Source organism: Sebastes umbrosus, chromosome 19 (genome assembly GCF_015220745.1).
Source record: "Sebastes umbrosus isolate fSebUmb1 chromosome 19, fSebUmb1.pri, whole genome shotgun sequence".
Taxonomy (NCBI): domain Eukaryota; kingdom Metazoa; phylum Chordata; class Actinopteri; order Perciformes; family Sebastidae; genus Sebastes; species Sebastes umbrosus.
In genome coordinates, this window is record NC_051287.1 from 20938335 (window position 1) to 20956633 (window position 18299).

Consider the following 18299-nt stretch of genomic DNA (forward strand, 5'->3'; position numbering starts at 1 on the left):
CCCAGCTCAGCTTAAAGTGAAGTAAAGGCACATTATATTTAAAAACAAAGACATGAATCGTTTCTACACTGCTGCAGCACATCTGGAAAGAAGGATGGAAAAGAGACGGGTTGAATGACATGTGGACTCAGCCTGTGACCCTCGACCTCATGCTGTGTACTCCAGTCCGCTGATCCCACGGGCCATTTCTAAAGATGTCCCAGTTTTCTAAAAAATGAATTGGTTTGTTTTTAAGCTCAGAGTGAGCCTTCTTGGGGAATGATTTGTAAATCAAACTAAAAAAATGTAGGTTTAAGAGTTAAACTGAAGTGAACGGTCGAGTCCAAATAAAAGGCAGAACACAGAAAGAAATCATAAAATCCCTCTGAGAAATATTAGACATGGGTGTGTGCATAGGCATTTATGCAAAAAGCCCAGACTTCAAGATAAATAATGATTAACAAAATTAACTGTAATATTTATGGCAAATGAGAATGAAGGATATCCAGTTCACACGAAACACTTGCATGTACATTAAACTAGAAATACGTGTGTGTTCTATGTGTGTGAGATCAAACTTTGAACTCTGGTGTATGTATTCAAATAATTATGCAATTTGTATAGTAATCATTGCAAAAAAAAAATCTCAGTATTTGACATTTTCCTGTCAATGTCGATTTTTGTGAACGTGCAGACAATATCAAAACACTAAAATACTTTGGAGTATGCTGTGAACAATAATTTAACATATCATGAAAGATGTTGTTTTCTGGCTTTTACATGGACCACCAAAACAACATAGTGTTTAAAGTATAACATATTTTCTTACTTGGAAAAACATTAAATCTATGTGATTTTATTATGAATGTAAGCATAATGTTTTGTATAAAACAAAAAAAATGTACAGAAAATATCAGGTTTCTGATATAATTTCCAGGTTGACTGGACATTCAGATACAAGTTCTTGTGTGTATTAAGGTCCATGCACTTACATTAACTTTTCTGATTTGTTAAGATTCATTTTTCAGAATGTTTCCTTTAACAAATATTTGTCAAATTTGACAACGTTTTACAAAATGCTATATATTTTTTCGTGCTCTTTTTATCTTCAAAGTTTATCAAAGCTATATCACAAGAGGAAGCGTATGAAACAGCGTGTATCATTCTGGCAATAAATCAGATATTTTATCTCGTATACAGTAGCTGTTTATGTATGAACTACATATATATATGACATCGCATTACCTCTTCATGTGAACATATCATGTAAGGTATGGGGTTTTGTGAGAATGTACAATGTAGTTATTGTGTCAAATCTTGTCTTAAGACATATAAGCAATTATTGTGTCCTCCTCTGTATGTTTCAGTGCTTTAATGAGCAGATTTATGTGCACTCTGTTGACGGATTGTCTTAATTGTTATTCATTTGATTTGGACTGTAGATGTCTTCTGTCCTGTGCCTTTTGTCATTTGGAGTAAAAAACTGCGCTCTCATGCCTTGACTTTAAGTAACTTTAGAAAGACTTTTAGAAAGAAGGGAAATCCATTTTACAAAATCATCCCTTTTGACAAATCTGATGCTAAATGTATTTTTGAATTGAAATGACTCATCAGTAATCCAAGTATCAATAAGTATTCATGTATTATCTTTCTCTTTCTCCCTTGTTCTTGGCAAAAGTCCCTAAAAATGTTCTAGTTAATATTTGAATCATCCTGCTGTGTGACATTACTAGCGATTTTAATGTCTAGATTGAGAAATATCCAGCGCTGTTTTATTTCTGTAGCTGTTACTGCACATGTAGAGGTTACTGCATCAATTATACACTAATGTAAGTGGTGTCTAGATGCATGTAGTCCAATAAAAAACTAATGAATTAAAAAGGAGCTCGCTGTTTGTTTTTCTGTTCACAAATGTGACACTGGTTGCAAAATAATTAAAGCTGTGGATTTCCTGTAGATATTCACAAAACGTAGTTGACACTAAAAGCGAGGATAAGAGGAAAAGAAGAGCAGATCTCGGTGGGGATGCTCTTCGGGGTACGCACGAAAACAGAGTGAGATTCTGAATTAATTTTTCATTCAACACTTTTGAGATCAGGAGGGAGAACTGTCAGGATGTGATGGTGTGATGGCCCTGACGGTGCAGCATCAGGCATGTTAAGCATGCATTAGTAACAGAGCTCAGCACACAGCCTGCACAGAAGGAAAAAATTGAAAAACATTTCCTTGTAGACATACAGAGCTTTAGGGAAATATAACACGCACACTCAATTACTCTAGTTGTAAGGACTCACAAGAGTTGGTACTGAGCACAGCAGCAATGGACAAATGTGGTTGTGTGCATTTCCTTTATTTAACATTTTCAAACATTAATTAAATAATTCATATTTTTATATGCAGAATAGTCTGAAACCGAGGCTGGATGTGCATGTGTCCTTGTGTATGTGTGTGTATGATGCAGACAAAATGGGGACTCAAACATAAAAGTCCACAGAGTACCTTTAAAGTCAAAGATGTAGTCTGGCCAATACAACAGATTAAGAGTTAGACAAAATAATATAAAAACAGGAAAAAAAATTGTAAACACTGCATTATCTATAATACAGATTAACATAACTCTGTTATGAGGAATAACCTATTTGAGGACTTTAAAGGGCCAATGACAATTATAAATACATTAACCCCTAATCTGGATCTGCATGAGGCTTGTTGATAAAAAAAATGTTTTAACAAACTTCTAACTATTAAAACTTTCATTATGAAACTTAATCCAGATCATTAGTTTGCCATCTTTACTATTTAGAAAGTAAAATGATGTTTTTTTTTTCAGCCGGCTGGGTTAGAAATAAAATTCAGTCAGATCAGTGATTCCCTTGGTGACGCAGCAGAGGATTAAAATTAAACTAAATATAATTTCCATCTGCTCGGCAATCCTCCGTTCCATTCGGGACTACGTGACATCAAATGTAACTCCTTGGAGGAGTCTCACGGTAAAGGCACTCTACTTCAGATTAGTGGAGCAATCAACAACACACTGCCAAAATGTCTATTGTGAGGGTTATTATATGCACTGCCTGTGTGGAAGTCGATAATCCCAGATTTACCTCACTGTATTTTATGTAAATACAAACTTTTACTAATTTTGAATCAGCTACTTTTTACCGTTAAATTGTATTATTATACAAGAAACTTGACATCTTAAGTAAAAAGTAATAAATTAAAGCTGAAGTAGGCGAGATTGGAGCAAATATGATTAAAAAAAAGTTATTTTTATAAAACGGTTTCTATATCCTGTGACTGGTGACACTATGTCCTCCGGTGCTCTTACGGCATCTGCAAGATTTCACAGACCGGAGGAAAACAAGCAGTCAGAGCCGATCTGAGGTCTGCTGTCCAAACTAGTCCGCGCTGATCAAATAGGAATCAATATTATGTAACGTTAATGCCTATTTCTCTCCTCAAATGTTTTCAGAATCATCTTGTAGTGCACGGTTTAGCCGTAAAACGGGAAGGTTTGTGACGCCGCCGCCATTGCGGCGTTAATAATTCTTCTAAATTAAAGAAATATAACCTATACTGTACGGCATACAACATGTTTTTATTCTTATTTTTAAAATGATAAATGGCAACAAACTGTTTTTCTGAAAACCTCATTTCAAACTGACAACATAATGACATACGAACACGACACCATGGCTCAATAAGATATGTATTCTGTACCATTCCTCTTATTAATACCACATATCCAATTAACAGTGATTTGAACCACAAAGTGAATATCTTTTAGCCCCATTCTGTGTTCACACTGACTTTCCATCCGCCAGGAGGAGGAGGTAGCAGAGAGGGTGGAAGGTCACGGATGGAGAGGAGCTGTGGAGGTACGTCACTTTCTTCTTGGACCTCTTCGCTGTCTTCCTTATTTTTTAGATCTCTGCAGAGATAAATAATAAAACAGTTGAATTCTAAATCAACAGGAATAACCATTAGTAATGCAAACCATGTGTGAATAAGTGCATACCCTTTGCTACTGAGGGCAGTTTGCTTCTTCTTTTCCCTTCTGGAGAGCCATTCTTCTACACTTCGCCGGGGCATCAATCTGTCTACAAAGTCCTCTTTGCGCTGTCTTTCATCTGAAAGATATTAATACCTGTCAACAATTCACATTGTAGACATTCACAAAAAAAAAAAATACTTGTATACTATTATACTGTATAACATTTTTAGGGAATGCATGGGTGAATGAAAGTGCTAACCCATGGTACTTGGCGTACTTTCCTTTTTGCAAGTTTGTTTTAAACCCTTCTGCAGCATTACGTTTGAGCCATTAACAATCTGGACTGTGGAGAGTATTATTTTTTGAAAGTGTCGGCCTTTTTCCAAATAGTTTCAAACGACAGCTATTCGGATGGTTGTGTGCAACAGACCATCTGGCGGGTCAGGTTACTGTGATGTATTCAGTTAAAACAGCTTACCTTCAACCTGTCTTTTTAAGTTATACAGATCCTCTTCAGACATGTGAGAAAACCTGCAGTTAGGGCCAAAATCACAAATCCCTACAAAGAAAAAAAAAAAGCCAGAAAAAAAATTGTTATTACAAAAAGGTATTCAATATAATTTTCCAGTTATTTGATAAATGTATAGTTAAACTGTTATGTTACCTTTTTGGAGAAACTTCCTGCAGGGTTTCTTTGTTTGCTCATCACACAGAACGGCTGCAGCGTCTGTCAAAAGAAAAATGATAGTGTTGTCCTTGGTTGTTTATATAAGCTTCCATCGTAAAGTGAACAGGTGGGCAGCTCAAGATGGCATAATGAAACATAAGCATGCTTAATTCTCCAATCAAAAATCTCATAAATAGGTTTAAAGACATACGCAAACGTTTTAAATAGTAAACTGTAATGTATTGGATCACTGTCACTGTGTTCAAAACAAACACATTTACACTAATCACCATCATATGTAATACAAATATAGCATGTAATTAGATTTTTATTGCGACCACATCTCAGAGGTCTAAGGAAACACCTGCATGCCTCACCTCTAAAAAAGTCATACCAGGCCTTTTTAGCTCTGTGATGCTGAACACCGTTGAGATGTTTTTTTCTGTTATGCATGTTGTCCTGAAAGGACCGGTCACAGTAGTCACAGTAGTATCTCTTCCCCATGGTGCAGGTTATGTGCTCAAACCAGCAAGATGTCACCTTTCAAGCTGCTGAAAGACAATGAACAGACACAAAACGTATTTACACAAGTGCTCTGTATACACATGGTGAGTGAATATCTGTGCTGACTGAAATGGTTTCTGTGTGATACTACATCAACTGTTTTTAGGGCTGACCCAAATGCTTCGAAGCTTCGACTGTTGCTATGGTATTCAACCTCCGAGTCACTAGGGATATCGCTGTTTGTTGTGTGCAGAGGTGCATGTGTGGCAGCGGCACTGTCCCGGGCACTGATAACGGGGGGAGACGGAGACAGACCGACAGAAGAACATGTCAACCTGCTGCGCCATGCTGCTCTGCAAAGCTTCGAATACTTTTGAATATTAATCACTGAAGCTTTGAAGCCCAAAAAATGGTATTTGAGACAGCCCTAACTGTTATGTATCATTATGCACAAGCTGATTCATTCGAGTTTAGCCAAGCAGACTGTATGTGTATGATTATTAAGTATGTTGTTGATTATTTTTCTGATTAATGGATTCATTATTTAGTCTATAAAATAGAAATAGGCAAAAATGCAGATCAAAATTTCCCAGATGGCCCAAGACAACATCTTCAAATTGTAGTTTGCTTTGCCTGCCCAACAGTAAAACCAAAGATATTTCACTGGCTCACATTTATTTATATGTCCATTCTTGGTATACTCCTCTCCTATCTGTGCACTCGCATATCTCATCAACACCGGCAGCTATAGCCTACGCTCTTCTGACCTGTACTTATTATCTGTACTTAAGGTCCGCACAGAACTAGGTAAGATGGCCTTTAGCTATCCGCTCCCTTCTCCTGGAATACACTGCAAGCTAAAATGAAACTCTGGAAAAGGAAAATCTGATCTGATTACTTTTGATGAATTTAAAACATTAATGAAAGACTTAAAAGCAGAGTCAATCGGGAGCTGTCTTTGCTTCTGAATATTTATACTTTAATTTTGGCTTCAAACACTTTTCTTTCACACATTTTAATGAGTTTTGTATGATATTATGCTATGTATTTATTTAGCATTTGTTTTATGTTGTGGCGTATGAAACTTTAATGTATGTTTAAATGCTGCTGTCTTGGCCAGGTCTCGCTTTCAAAAGAGATTCTTAATCTCAATAAGTACTACCTGGTTAAATAAAGGTTAAATAATAATAATAAAAAAAAGGTGCAGTGATATAAAACACCCTCATATCTAAAAAGGATTAATTATTTATGATTCCTTCTCTGTCCATTCACTAATCAACTAATCTTTTCAAGACCAAAAAACATAGTCAGAAGTATATAGCAGACCCAGTTTACACCTAATCATGGTCCTAGTATGGATCTATTTGGACCTTTGTTTGTTTACATTTACATAAAGCAATCATGGGCTCATTTGTTTGTTTGCTTTTGCATCAAATACTTTTGTATTCATGTACAGACTTGGCCTAGAGACTAAAAATTATTATATGGGAGGCACAAACTGGAACCATCCTAATATATATTTATTATCAAGAACACCAAAGAACATCAGCAACATCAAAAACAAGGACACGTGGTGCCTTCTGTTGCTGCCATCTACTGGCTTAGTACTGGAGGTGCCTTTATTTTGAATGTGACTTCCTGTTCTACTCTCAAGATACAATCATCTAAAGTCTGAAGGTTAAAAACTGTTTAGAAATATACTGAGCATGAAAACGAGCAGTTTGATGCCCGTACAGATACTTCCCCAGATAACCAAGCTAAGCTAAACGTTAGCATCCCTCAACATTAGCTGGATAGTTAGCCTACATGCTAACTTATTATTTAATCAATGATGCTTTAAATCCCTGTGTATACTCAAGTTAAAAGCACAAACCATGAGGGAAACAGTGATGTCCTCCTGTGGGATGTTTGCTTTGAAAGACCACGCACAGTCTGTGTAGCAAACTGCTGTGAAAGAAAAGAAAAGAACGAAATATAAGAATAACTTCCGTTTAGGAGCGGAAGTGTGCAAAGTGTGTTAGTGATGTGTTGGTCACGAACGAGCCGGTTCAAAGAGCCGGTTCTTTAAAGTGAAGATAAGAGCCGGCTCCCGTCCGAGAGCCGTTATTTTTTCTTTAATTAATTCAAGTCAGAATGATAGGACGATCTTCTCCACACCACGGGCACTCCATGCACTGACTGTGACTGAATGTTGTGTTATTGACGTCCGTGTGACCAATCAGGTGATGAACAGACAAGGATCCGGCGTGAAAACATCATCATCAGCAGAATGCGTTTTGACGAGCATCCTTTGTAACCCCGTACATGTCGAAGATAAGAGATGATTAGGTTGAGAACTGTGAAGAGGTTTGTCCCTATACACTGGCACTCAGTTACCAACTGTAAAAAAGTTTGTTTTATGAATTTGCTTAGAGCAACAAATGTCATATTAAATCACTCTATTTCCTCATTCACAACATCTCTTACTAAGAGGCAAGAAAAGGGTATTCAATATAGGCTCTATATACCTCACAAATATACTATGAACTGTGCTTATCTTTGACCTGTTAAAATCTATTATTGCTTTTATACTTTATTTACTATTATTTGCTTAGAGCAGGGAGGGGCGGGGAGGGGCGGCAGGCTGACGGTCTACAGTAACAGAGCAGGAGGGAGAGGAGGAGAGAAAGAGAGAGGAGTGTGGTGCGCGGAAATGAAGCAGCATGTAAAATTATTGTATTACGGAAATTATAAGGTTTAGTATAGTTACATTGAATAATTAAAGTGATATATGTACACACATACTAATCATAGGTCAAAACAGTGCTAAATTTGGCTGAATTATAAAAAGGCAGAAGTGGTAAAACGAAGAGCCGTTTGGGAGCCGAAAGAGCCGGCTCTTTTCTTGGTGAGCTGAGCCAAATGATCCGGCTCACTAAAAAGAGCCGGAATCCCCATCACTAAAGTGTTCTGTCTCCACTTCCGCTCCTGCGCAGTCCGTCTCTCCACCGACATGGCGCTGGCTAAGTCCGTCTACAACCTGCTCTTCAAGAGAACCTCCACCTTCGCCATAACCATCATGGTTGGAGCCGTCTTCTTCGAGCGACTCTTCGACCAAGGTGGCGACGCGATCTTTGAGCAAATGAATCGCGGGGTGAGTTGTCCTTCAGGTGTTTTAATGCTTGTTTCATCCTGACCTTGTAGGCAGAGGACGACGAGGAGCTAACGCTAAGCTGAGCTAAGCTAGCTAGTTGAGCAATCCTGAGTCCTTTTACAACAACTCTGCTTATTGTGACAATCAGGGTCTGAAATTAACCTTTTCCTCACCTGTTTGTTTATTGTTTATTTGTTTTACACAATTTAAGACTATACAACATAACAAAAGAAATAAATGAATAATATAAAGAGCAGGAAGAGGCAAAAAAAAACCCACTGGGCTCATCTGAAGCCTCCACCTAGAGACAAGATTAATATAAAGACATAATATGACTACATAAAAGTGATAACAAACAATTAGGACAAGATTAATATAAAGAAATAATATGACTACATAAAAGTGGTAACAAACAATTAGGACAAGATTAATATAAAGAAATAATATGACTACCTAATAGTGGTAACAAACAATTAGGTCAAGATTAATATAAAGAAATAATATGACTACATAAAAGTGATAACAAACAATTAGGACAAGATTAATATAAAGAAATAATATGACTACCTAATAGTGGTAACAAACAATTAGGACAAGATTAATGTAAAGAAATAATATGACTACATAAAAGTGATAACAAACAATTAGGACAAGATTAATATAAAGAAATAATATGACTACCTAATAGTGGTAACAAACAATTAGGACAAGATTAATGTAAAGAAATAATATGACTACATAAAAGTGGTAACAAACAATTAGGACAAGATTAATATAAAGAAATAATATGACTACCTAATAGTGGTAACAAACAATTAGGACAAGATTAATATAAAGAAATAATATGACTACCTAATAGTGGTAACAAACAATTAGGACAAGATTAATATAAAGAAATAATATGACTACATAAAAGTGATAACAAACAATTAGGACAAGATTAATATAAAGAAATAATATGACTACCTAATAGTGGTAACAAACAATTAGGACAGGATATACATATATAATAACAACAATAACAATACAGTAAATATATCAAAAAAGATAAGTGTGTGTGTGTGTGTGTGTGTGTGTGTGTGTGTGTGTGTGTGTGTGTGTGTGTGTGTTGCGTGGAAGTGTGGAAGTGTATGGTTAGTGTTTGTGAGGAGGATATTGATTTAAATATCTATAATGAGTGACCTGCCACTGAGGCACACTGAACATTTCTACCGGCCACTCATTTATTTTGTCTGCCACTTCTGAAATCTAGGTAGAACGCTTTAACATTGTAAACACTGAGTCAGTGGTACCAGACTGTAGAATAATGGAATATATCATGTAACCTTAATGCATGACTATATTTGGTAGATACATTTCATGATAATTTGGTGATAATTAACAGGTTATCTATTTGAAATTTCTTTGGAATTACTGCCAAATTACCCCAATATTTACCTCAAAATTGATCAAAAATTACTTTATTATAAACATGATTTAATAATTATATGCTAAAATAGAAATAATAATGGTTAAAAAATAGGGCCCTGAGGCTGCTCTTCATAGGAGGTGGAAAACTAATAGAAGACACTTCTGATCAGGCACAAATCTCACCATTGTGTGACTTATTGTCTACACAGATGTAACCTGGTATAGCTAATGTCATGATTCAGGGAGTTATTTAAGACATTTCAAATAAGTTATTTGCTGATTATTATCTTTTTACCAGCAGACATGGAAATAAAGCTTATCAATTTATTTTGTATTCTTTTCCTGGAAATGTTTTAAATAAACTACCAGCTATTGAGAAATAGCAGACCTGTAAAATAAAATGTTAACATATATTTAATTTAGGCTTCAGAATTGCTTTTTAAAAATAATTTCTTAATATAAGGAAAACCTGTCTGCCATGGTGGCAGGTGACCTGAAAAGGTCACCTGCCACAGCCAACATTTACCCTGTATTTAGCAGGTGCTGATTTCATTCCCTGGTGACAACCTAACTGTTCATATGAAATGACTAACGTTCCCTCATATGTGATTTATTATAGAAACTATGGAAACACATCGAACACAATTACAAGAACAAAGAGGAGGAATAGGACCGCAGCGGGGGTTACCTGAGGCTGAAGTGCAACTGATGTCACACTTCCATCATCCATTCTTCCTGGACTCCACACCTGAAGCAAGCATCAGTCAACATGGACAATGTGCTCATATAGTCATGCCTAGTGGGACCCGTGGGAGCTGATTGACTGTCCAGACCACCATGAAGATGGAGCAATGGTTCCTGTCACCTCGTCCCTCTTCCTGTTGTTAAATGTTCTCCTCACAGATTGTATATGATTAAATTAAACGTGTTAATGTCAGACAGATCTTGACATGTTTTCATTTGGTGCCAGCACATATTTATTGGATTAGTTCCACTATCAAATTTACTTTTTATTTGACTTTACTAGTATTTTCATATGCACACACCCTAGCCACATTATGTCTCATTAAAGTGTGTCTACAGTTTTATGTACAAATTAAATGAGTAACTTGGTAAAAAGACATGCAAGGGTCTTTGCATTATGCAGTTATTTTTAGTAAAAGTGATCGATTTCCATTTGCTAACTGCATGTTTGCAAGCTTTTTCCAAATATACAATGGATGACTTGACATCTTTTATGTTATTTCAAGGATAAACTTTTACAACAGTTTGATATCTGATACTAATACATCAGAGAAAAGCTCAAAAGGAAGGCAAATGTCAAAGTGGGTAGACAGAAGACTGTATTTCAATGAAATATATATAAATATATATATAAATATATATATATGTGACCATTCTTCATTTACAAATTGCCGTTGTTGGGCAAAATACAAAATCACAAGAACAAAAAGGCGCATTATTTTGTAAAAAAAGGGCATATAACAAGCAGTAAATGCTCCGACAACTGCTTGTTGTTGCCACATCTACATTACAACAAAAATATGAGTAAGTCCATGTATGACAAATAAGTGAAAATAATACAATAATTATAATTACACCCTGTGTTTGCAAAGCATTTTTACAAGCAAGTTTACAAAGATCATCATATTAACAAAGGAGAATGGACTGCCAGGCAGGTTATACCAGTACTCAGTATATGTAATCATTGATATACAAGCCTTCCTTATATGATGATTCTCATACACACTGTACACAAGGTATCTAAAATTGGCTACTGTGCCAGCTGTATTATCTTGAATTACATACATAATACATCATTTTTAGTCAAAGTGTGAGTTATTTTCACTATGCAGGGAAAAAGCATCATCATTCTAGATGGTTTCTAAAGACATGCCCTTTGTGCAACAAATATTGTGATTAAAAGATAATTTAATAGTTAAACTCAACTTGTCTGATGACATAAAACGATAAATCTCTTATTCAGATTAACCCGTATGTATGAGGTGCTGAAGATCCAAGGCTATCAGTTATAAGGATATAGCTTATACTGACTTGGCCAAATCAGCAAAACGTGTCATAATCTACAAACGGTAACTGATAGCTGCCACCTTTTATGAAACTGATCAATAATTTGCTTAAATGGGAGTTAAAATGTGCACACAGAAAAGGATTTGCTTTTTATACCATGTCAACCCATCATCACTGTAAAATGCAAAGATATATTATGTAAACAGTTTTGATGACAGGGTCAGGCAAGGCCACCACCATTCAAATGCATTGCATACAACTGCACCTAAGCCTCAGGACTCTAGGGGGCACTCTAGCATTACCTCTCCCACTGAATAATAAGGACTGTACTTTCAACAACATTATAGCTACTACTGATTGCTCAATGGTAAATGTCACACCCTGGTTTGATTCCTGTGGGCTCAAACAAAAAACATAGCTCCAATGCCCAGACACATTTGTGCTTTCAGTAGAGAATCAAGCAAATAAGCTTTGCACCAGGGAGGCCAATATCAACTGCAGAATTTAACTAATTTAGGTACAACAACAAAGAGGACTCTTACTGTTCACACTTTAAGCCTGAGTCCATTTTTTTAAAAGAGTGTAAACACAGTTTTAGTATTTGTATGTAGTGCACAATGTTAAAAGATACAACACAATGTGAGAAGCAATTAATGGCCAACAGATGATGAGTGGAGGTATCTGAGAGAACTGTGACCCATCTGTAGGCGTATTTGGGAATGGTAAAAAACCTGAATGTAACTCATTAAAAAAGGAACGTCTAGGTGACAAATCTGAATGAGCATTATGGATGCATTATTCAGAAGAAAACTGAAAGATTTGCCAAAAACGAAGAAAGTATTTTTTTCCCAAGTTGGCATCTTACACGTGTTGCAGGAAGTATTTTAGTTGCAACTGTTTTAATCCAAGTCAAACAGTAAAGACAGCATCTTTTAACCAACCCCACAGTCTAGTAAGCCACAGGCTTACGCCCAAGTCTGACAAGTATTGTATTTCAGGTGTGAGCATTTTTTCACAGATTGTCCTGAAACTCGGATCAATACTTTTCTTCATGTTGTACCCCAGGATGGAAGCCTCTCCGACTGGCTGCCAGGGCAGGAAGCGACTGTCATGAATCTTTTGCGCTTCAACTGCACCTCCATCCTCGATGCAGACGGCCTTCATCTCGGCATTTCTCCTCCTCAGCTCGTTCACCTCCTGTTTCATTCTTTCTCTCCCGTACGCTTCTACTCTGGCCCAGAAGGTAGCGTTAAAGTGCCGATAGAGCCTCCAGTCAGCCCCGTTCCACTGTAAAGCTTTGGCTCTCAGCTCGGGGGTCAGTCGAGATACAGATGAGCTCCTGCGAGCATTGAGTTTAAAATACAGGATGTCGTCCATGCTCCAACACAATGTGTCCTTAAGCAGGATGAGAGACTCCTCGAAATATTCTGCAACAAGAACCAGATCGAAATGCTTCGATAAGTTATGAATATCCCTCATTACACAAGGATCATCAGCCTCCAGGTTGTTGTCAAAACCAAAGTCAAAAAAGAGCATGTTTTTGAGGTAGAACGAGTTGAAAGCCTCTGGGCTGTAGAAGGCCTGAGGATTGTTCAGAAACTCTGCCAGTTTGTTGTCTCCACTGATCCTCCATGTGAGAGGAACTGCTCTGTGATAATAATGGAAGGACGATTCAAACAGATCCACGGGGTCACGTAGGATGGTGATGTACACAGCGTCTGGAGGCAGGAGCTTTGATACTTCCTGATGGTTAAAGCGCATGTGGTTGCAAACAATGTTGAAACAGTCTCCGGGCCTGTAGTCCTTCACCTGAGAGCACAGGAAAGGCGACGGGTAGAAGAAGTCATTGCGCCCATCGGGGAAGGCGAATTTCAGCTTGTGCTTCTCTCCAAATCTGAAGAGGATGTTGAGTACGGTGCTACTGGCAGTTTTATGGGTCTTCATGAACATGATGTTCACTGTGGGGGAGCACTGTTTGGACTTTGTGCTCTGAGAAGTCACATTTTCCTTCAATAATTTCGCCATACTGAGAGGACACGTGTCTTGTTGGGAGCCCCTAAAAATAAAATATATGGATAAGCAAACAGATCAACTGACTTCACTTGATAAAAGAATGATTTCCTTTAAAGTCTTTTCTACCTAATCTTCACTTGGTTGGTTGGGTTCGTCAAGCAGTACAGCACCAGCATGATGTTGATCAGTAAAACCCAGAGAATCAGCCTTCGTGTCACAAACTTGCACTTATTTCCTTTGGTGCCACACATCATTAACATCCAAACGTGAATCTGCAAATGAAATTAGAGAGCATGCGTGTAGTGTATGGAGGAAAACATCACAGGGAAAACACCAATAATAATACAGCCAATGAGCAGCTACACAAAGCTAATAAACAGTTGTAATGCCCTGCGGCAACAGGACAACTAAATACCCCCTTACCTATGTATTTACAGAAAGCCCAGGCCTTACCCATTTACATTAAACATAATCATTTCTGAGGTATTTATGATAAACTGCAGAAAAAAGAAAAAGGGGACATAGAGAAGAGATAATACAGATAAGCAAGAAAACTGCAGCATCATTCTTTCTGTCAGATAAAACACAGAGCCCCTATGTTTACACTTTAAACATGTTGACGGTGATTATGTTCCAACATACAGCACAACAAACAGTAGAAATGGAAAGATAAAAGAGACACTTATAATAAAAACAGGTATAAGCATCTTATAACAGTATAGGGCTCATAGTGAAAATAGCTAAATATCAAAATAGATTTCTGTAGGATGTCCCTTTACATACCAGCTCTGACTCCTTATCTTTAACACTGATAGTCATCTATGTAGTCCATTTATTACATCTGATGAGAATACCAATATCATATATGTCTCATAGAGTAGTTGTAGTACACGAGGAAAGAAATTCAACTTGATTATATGCAACATGTCTTATAGCTTGAAATAACAATTCTATAGACCCACTATCATAAAGCTAATTCAAAACTTCTTTTGATTATCAAAATATAACAACACGGTAATTCAAAGAAGTAAAGAGCTTTATTTATTTACCTGCAGGTGACAGCATTAGCAGTGTCGTGGGTGAGGATTTTCCACAAGGTGAAATAAAACCCTCTATTGTTCAGCATGCTGTAGTGTATACACGCTCCCTGAAGTCACATCTCATTGGCTGTGACGACTGAAAGATGTAAACTCTCCTCCCACAGGGGCTGAAATGGTTTGTAAAATAGTCTACTGTACTAACAGACTGAAGTGTGACAAAAAATCAAGTAGGCCTGTATGCTGAAAGTATATACTTCAGCATGTAACAGGCTAATAAGGCTTCTTTATGTATTCAGAATTGGTATTTAAAGGTGCTATTGATAACATTCAGCCACTAGATGTCACATTCTCCCTCCCTGTTTCATTGCATTTACTTCACAACAAGTCGTCGACAGGCATTTTTCAGTCAATATCAGCCATTTATCCATATTTTCCACACTAACTGACGACCCAGAGATACCAGGTGATACCAACATTATTATACTATTGGCTCACAAGCCTTGTTAGATGTAGGAACCGAATGTCAGATATCTTCTTCAGATATTAAAATGATTAATTCACAATCATCTTTTTTTTCAGGAAAAGCCATACTTTTATTTGGCACCTTTCTAAAGGCTCTATAGATGTATATTTTTCTTCTTTTAAAAAAAAAATATTTGTCTCCATAAAAATGTTATCAATAAGACCTTTAAGGTGTGTTCAATTGAACCCACTGTATTATTGTAATTAGAAATGCTTAATATGTATGTCTCTTAAGTGTGATAATTGCATCCGTAACCGAGGTACCAAGATTCAGTATATCCCCCTCAAAACTGCTCAACTGTCGCTACACAACTGTACCAATGTTTATTTGCTGTTCCATCTGCTCCTTGAGCATTATGTTTCATGGTAACCTGTCTGCCTTGGGGCTGCACTCTCACGCTCTCTGTGTTGTGTATGATTGTCTGCAGGTGTGCCGGAGTCTGGGAGGAGCCACCAGCTGCACTGCATCACCATAATCAAGATCTCCTCACATCTCAGCCATTTCCACCCTGCCAGTTCGTCGTTGCTACAACAGTTAGTGCAGCCACGTTCAAGCCACCTCTTATTATTCTGTGTTCTTTTCTGCCTGGTGTTTTGCTTGCCTGTAACCATGTTTTATTCGCCTAATCCTCCTTACCAGCCAAGCCACCCTTCTGCCAGTTTTCTTTTTCAATAAAAGACCTTAAGTGATTTTCTGGCTCCCTTGTGTTATCTGCATTTGGGTTCATTAGTTTATCGCCCCTTAACATTTGCCATGGTGACGATATGTCCCACAACACTTAAGGTAACAGTGAGTAACATTTATGGGGGATCTATGGGCATAAATGGAATATAATATTCATAAGTATGTTTTCTTTAGTGTATAATAACCTGAAAATAAGAATTGTTGTTTTCGTTACCTTAAAAAGAGCCGTTTATATCTATATATGGAGCGGGTCCTCTTCTACAGTAGCCCAGAATGGACAAACCAAACACTGGCTCTAGATAGGGACATTCACATTTTCACGTAGGCCACTGTAGTTCCCCTACACGCTTGGCACACGGGAGCAACCCTCACCGCTAGATGACGCCAGATCCTACACACTGCATCTTTAAGTGGTTGTGTTGTGGCTACATTTGACCATCTTAACTCCAGCAGCAGATCAGATAATGCAGATATGGGTGGTGTGGGTTTTTATTGTTTATGAGAACTTGTTGGTCCAGTCAGAACACTGCTCTTGTAGAGTATTTTTTGTTTTTGTTACATTGTTTTTTCACTCAGTAAGATGGCTGGGTGATTGCATATGTGTATAAAGACATGTGATATTTATATACTGTAGTAGTTTTGTGTGTGGACAAAACACGTATCTATGAAGTGTGTACAGAGCATTTACAAATACCAATATGTGGGGTTTGAACTGAGAACATGGATTAAATGTATAAATGATACAGACACAGCAATACTGTACATCTTAGGCCACAATAAAGTTGTCATAGCAGTGAAAATAATAGCTGCATATAACATCTAGCTGTACAGACAGCACACCCAGCAGGGTCTGCTTGGTATCACCACAGCTGTGTGTTGTGTAACTTGTGTTGTGGGGCTGGCAGACTGTTTCCTGTAGTCTCCTGATACCTGGACTCAGGTGCTGTTGACTTTGGCTGGAGCTCAGTCATGTTGGATTTAGTAGGTCATATCGATTTGGCAAAGGGAGCACACTAGCTTCTGTGTTGCAATGGTCGTAGTCGTTGATGTCATTGACATCAGAATACGTCAGCGAGAATGACCAGATCTATGTCACAACAAGAGAAGATCAGGGTTGCATCCATCCTGTCGGGATGAGGGCTGCCTATAATGGCAGAAGCTGGAGTATGTATAACTTTAATGCGGCAACAGACTGTCCTGATGTGTACATTTTGAATCTGGCTCCTCCTCCAACAACTTATATTATTTATTTATATTATGTTACATTATATCTAGGGCTGTCAATCCATTAAAATATTTAATCACACATTAATCGCACATTTTTCATCTGTTCAAAATGTACCTTAAAGGGAGATTTGTCAAGTATTTGATACTCTTATCAACATGGGAGTGGACAAATATGCTGCTTTACGCAAATGCATGTATATATTTATTTTTGGATATCAATTAACAACACAAAACAATGACAAGAAACCCTTTTTATGCATTTAGCATAAAAAGATATGCTCAACTCATAACATGGCAAACTGCAGCCCAACAGGTAACAGCAGCTGTCAGTGTATCAGTGTGCTGACTTGACTATTACTTGCCCCAAACTGCATGTGATTATCATAAAGTGGGCACGTCTGTAAAGCGGAGACTCGTGGGTACCCATAGAACCCATTTTCGTTCACATATCTTGAGGTCAAAGGTCAAGGGACCCCTTTGAAAATGGCCATGCCAGTTTTTCCTGGCTAAAATTTTGCACAAGTTTGGAGCGTTATTGTGCCTCCTTTGCGACAAGCTAGTATGACATGTTCGGACATGGATTTCTTAGGTTTTCTAGTTTCATATGATGCCAGTAACTTTAAAGCTGAGCCTGCTACAACCTCCAAAAGATAGATTGCGTTAATGCATTAAAGAAATTAGTGGCGTTAAAACAAATTTGTGTTAATGCGTTGTTATAGCGTTAACTTTGACAGCTTTACTTATATTATTATTACTGATAGATATTTACAGCTCAGTGTTGTTTAAGTAAATGTCCACTTACAACCTCCACAGCTGCAAAAACAAATAAACACAATTCTGGTTTATTTTAATGTTAACTGTATTTTATTGTGTCAAATAATTACATATATTTTACAACTGTACAAAATAGGGCACACTGATACAGCAGTGATGAGGAAACCAAACACAAAAGAAAGACAAACATCAGGAAATGCACTCAAATAAGTTCCTACTCGAAGATGTGCCAGTGTAATGAGGTTATTAACAAACTTTATAATACACTGTGGTTTATTTCAAGTGTGAGACATTAAGAGTAAAAGTTTTTTCTAAAATCA

At 37.2% G+C, this 18299-nt stretch overlaps 3 protein-coding genes across 4 annotated transcripts; 1 reads left to right on the forward strand and 2 right to left on the reverse strand.

The window, feature by feature from the left end:
- Positions 1-3553: 3553 nt before the first annotated feature.
- Positions 3554-7152, reverse strand: zmat5 (zinc finger, matrin-type 5). 2 transcript variants are annotated; one of them, XM_037753375.1, is made up of 6 exons: positions 7018-7152; positions 5018-5188; positions 4638-4700; positions 4452-4532; positions 3998-4109; positions 3554-3910 (listed from the first exon to the last, which is right to left on the reverse strand). In XM_037753375.1, the coding sequence occupies exons 2-6, from the start codon at positions 5142-5144 to the stop codon at positions 3763-3765; spliced, it is 531 nt and encodes a 176-aa protein (XP_037609303.1). In that variant the 5' UTR covers positions 5145-5188; positions 7018-7152; the 3' UTR covers positions 3554-3762. The 2 variants fall into 2 exon arrangements, with proteins under 2 accessions (XP_037609303.1, XP_037609302.1); XM_037753374.1 differs by having other exon boundaries at positions 5018-5191.
- A 948-nt stretch (positions 7153-8100) lies between these two features.
- On the forward strand, positions 8101-10628 carry LOC119478851 (cytochrome b-c1 complex subunit 9). The gene is made up of 2 exons (XM_037753870.1): positions 8101-8277; positions 10307-10628. The coding sequence occupies exons 1-2, from the start codon at positions 8137-8139 to the stop codon at positions 10355-10357; spliced, it is 192 nt and encodes a 63-aa protein (XP_037609798.1). The 5' UTR covers positions 8101-8136; the 3' UTR covers positions 10358-10628.
- A 664-nt stretch (positions 10629-11292) lies between these two features.
- On the reverse strand, positions 11293-14901 carry gal3st1b (galactose-3-O-sulfotransferase 1b). The gene is made up of 3 exons (XM_037752005.1): positions 14781-14901; positions 13858-14003; positions 11293-13774 (listed from the first exon to the last, which is right to left on the reverse strand). Exons 2-3 carry the CDS (start codon positions 13989-13991, stop codon positions 12628-12630), a joined length of 1281 nt encoding a protein of 426 aa, XP_037607933.1. The 5' UTR covers positions 13992-14003; positions 14781-14901; the 3' UTR covers positions 11293-12627.
- Between the last annotated feature and the right edge of the window lie 3398 nt (positions 14902-18299).

Bases quoted from the DNA above. Each gene is read 5' to 3' on its own strand.
- zmat5 (XM_037753375.1), bottom strand. From the start codon at position 5,144: ATGGGGAAGAGATACTACTGTGACTACTGTGACCGGTCCTTTCAGGAC. The intron at 4,533-4,637 runs GTAACATAACAG...TTTTCTTTGTAG, and splicing joins CAGGAAGTTTCTCCAAAAAG to GGATTTGTGATTTTGGCCCT. The intron at 4,110-4,451 runs GTAAGCTGTTTT...AATATCTTTCAG, and splicing joins CTTAAAAAGACAGGTTGAAG to ATGAAAGACAGCGCAAAGAG.
- LOC119478851 (XM_037753870.1), top strand. From the start codon at position 8,137: ATGGCGCTGGCTAAGTCCGTCTACAACCTGCTCTTCAAGAGAACCTCC. The intron at 8,278-10,306 runs GTGAGTTGTCCT...GATTTATTATAG, and splicing joins TTGAGCAAATGAATCGCGGG to AAACTATGGAAACACATCGA.
- gal3st1b (XM_037752005.1), bottom strand. From the start codon at position 13,991: ATGTTAATGATGTGTGGCACCAAAGGAAATAAGTGCAAGTTTGTGACA. The intron at 13,775-13,857 runs GTAGAAAAGACT...TTTTATTTTTAG, and splicing joins ACCAACCAAGTGAAGATTAG to GGGCTCCCAACAAGACACGT.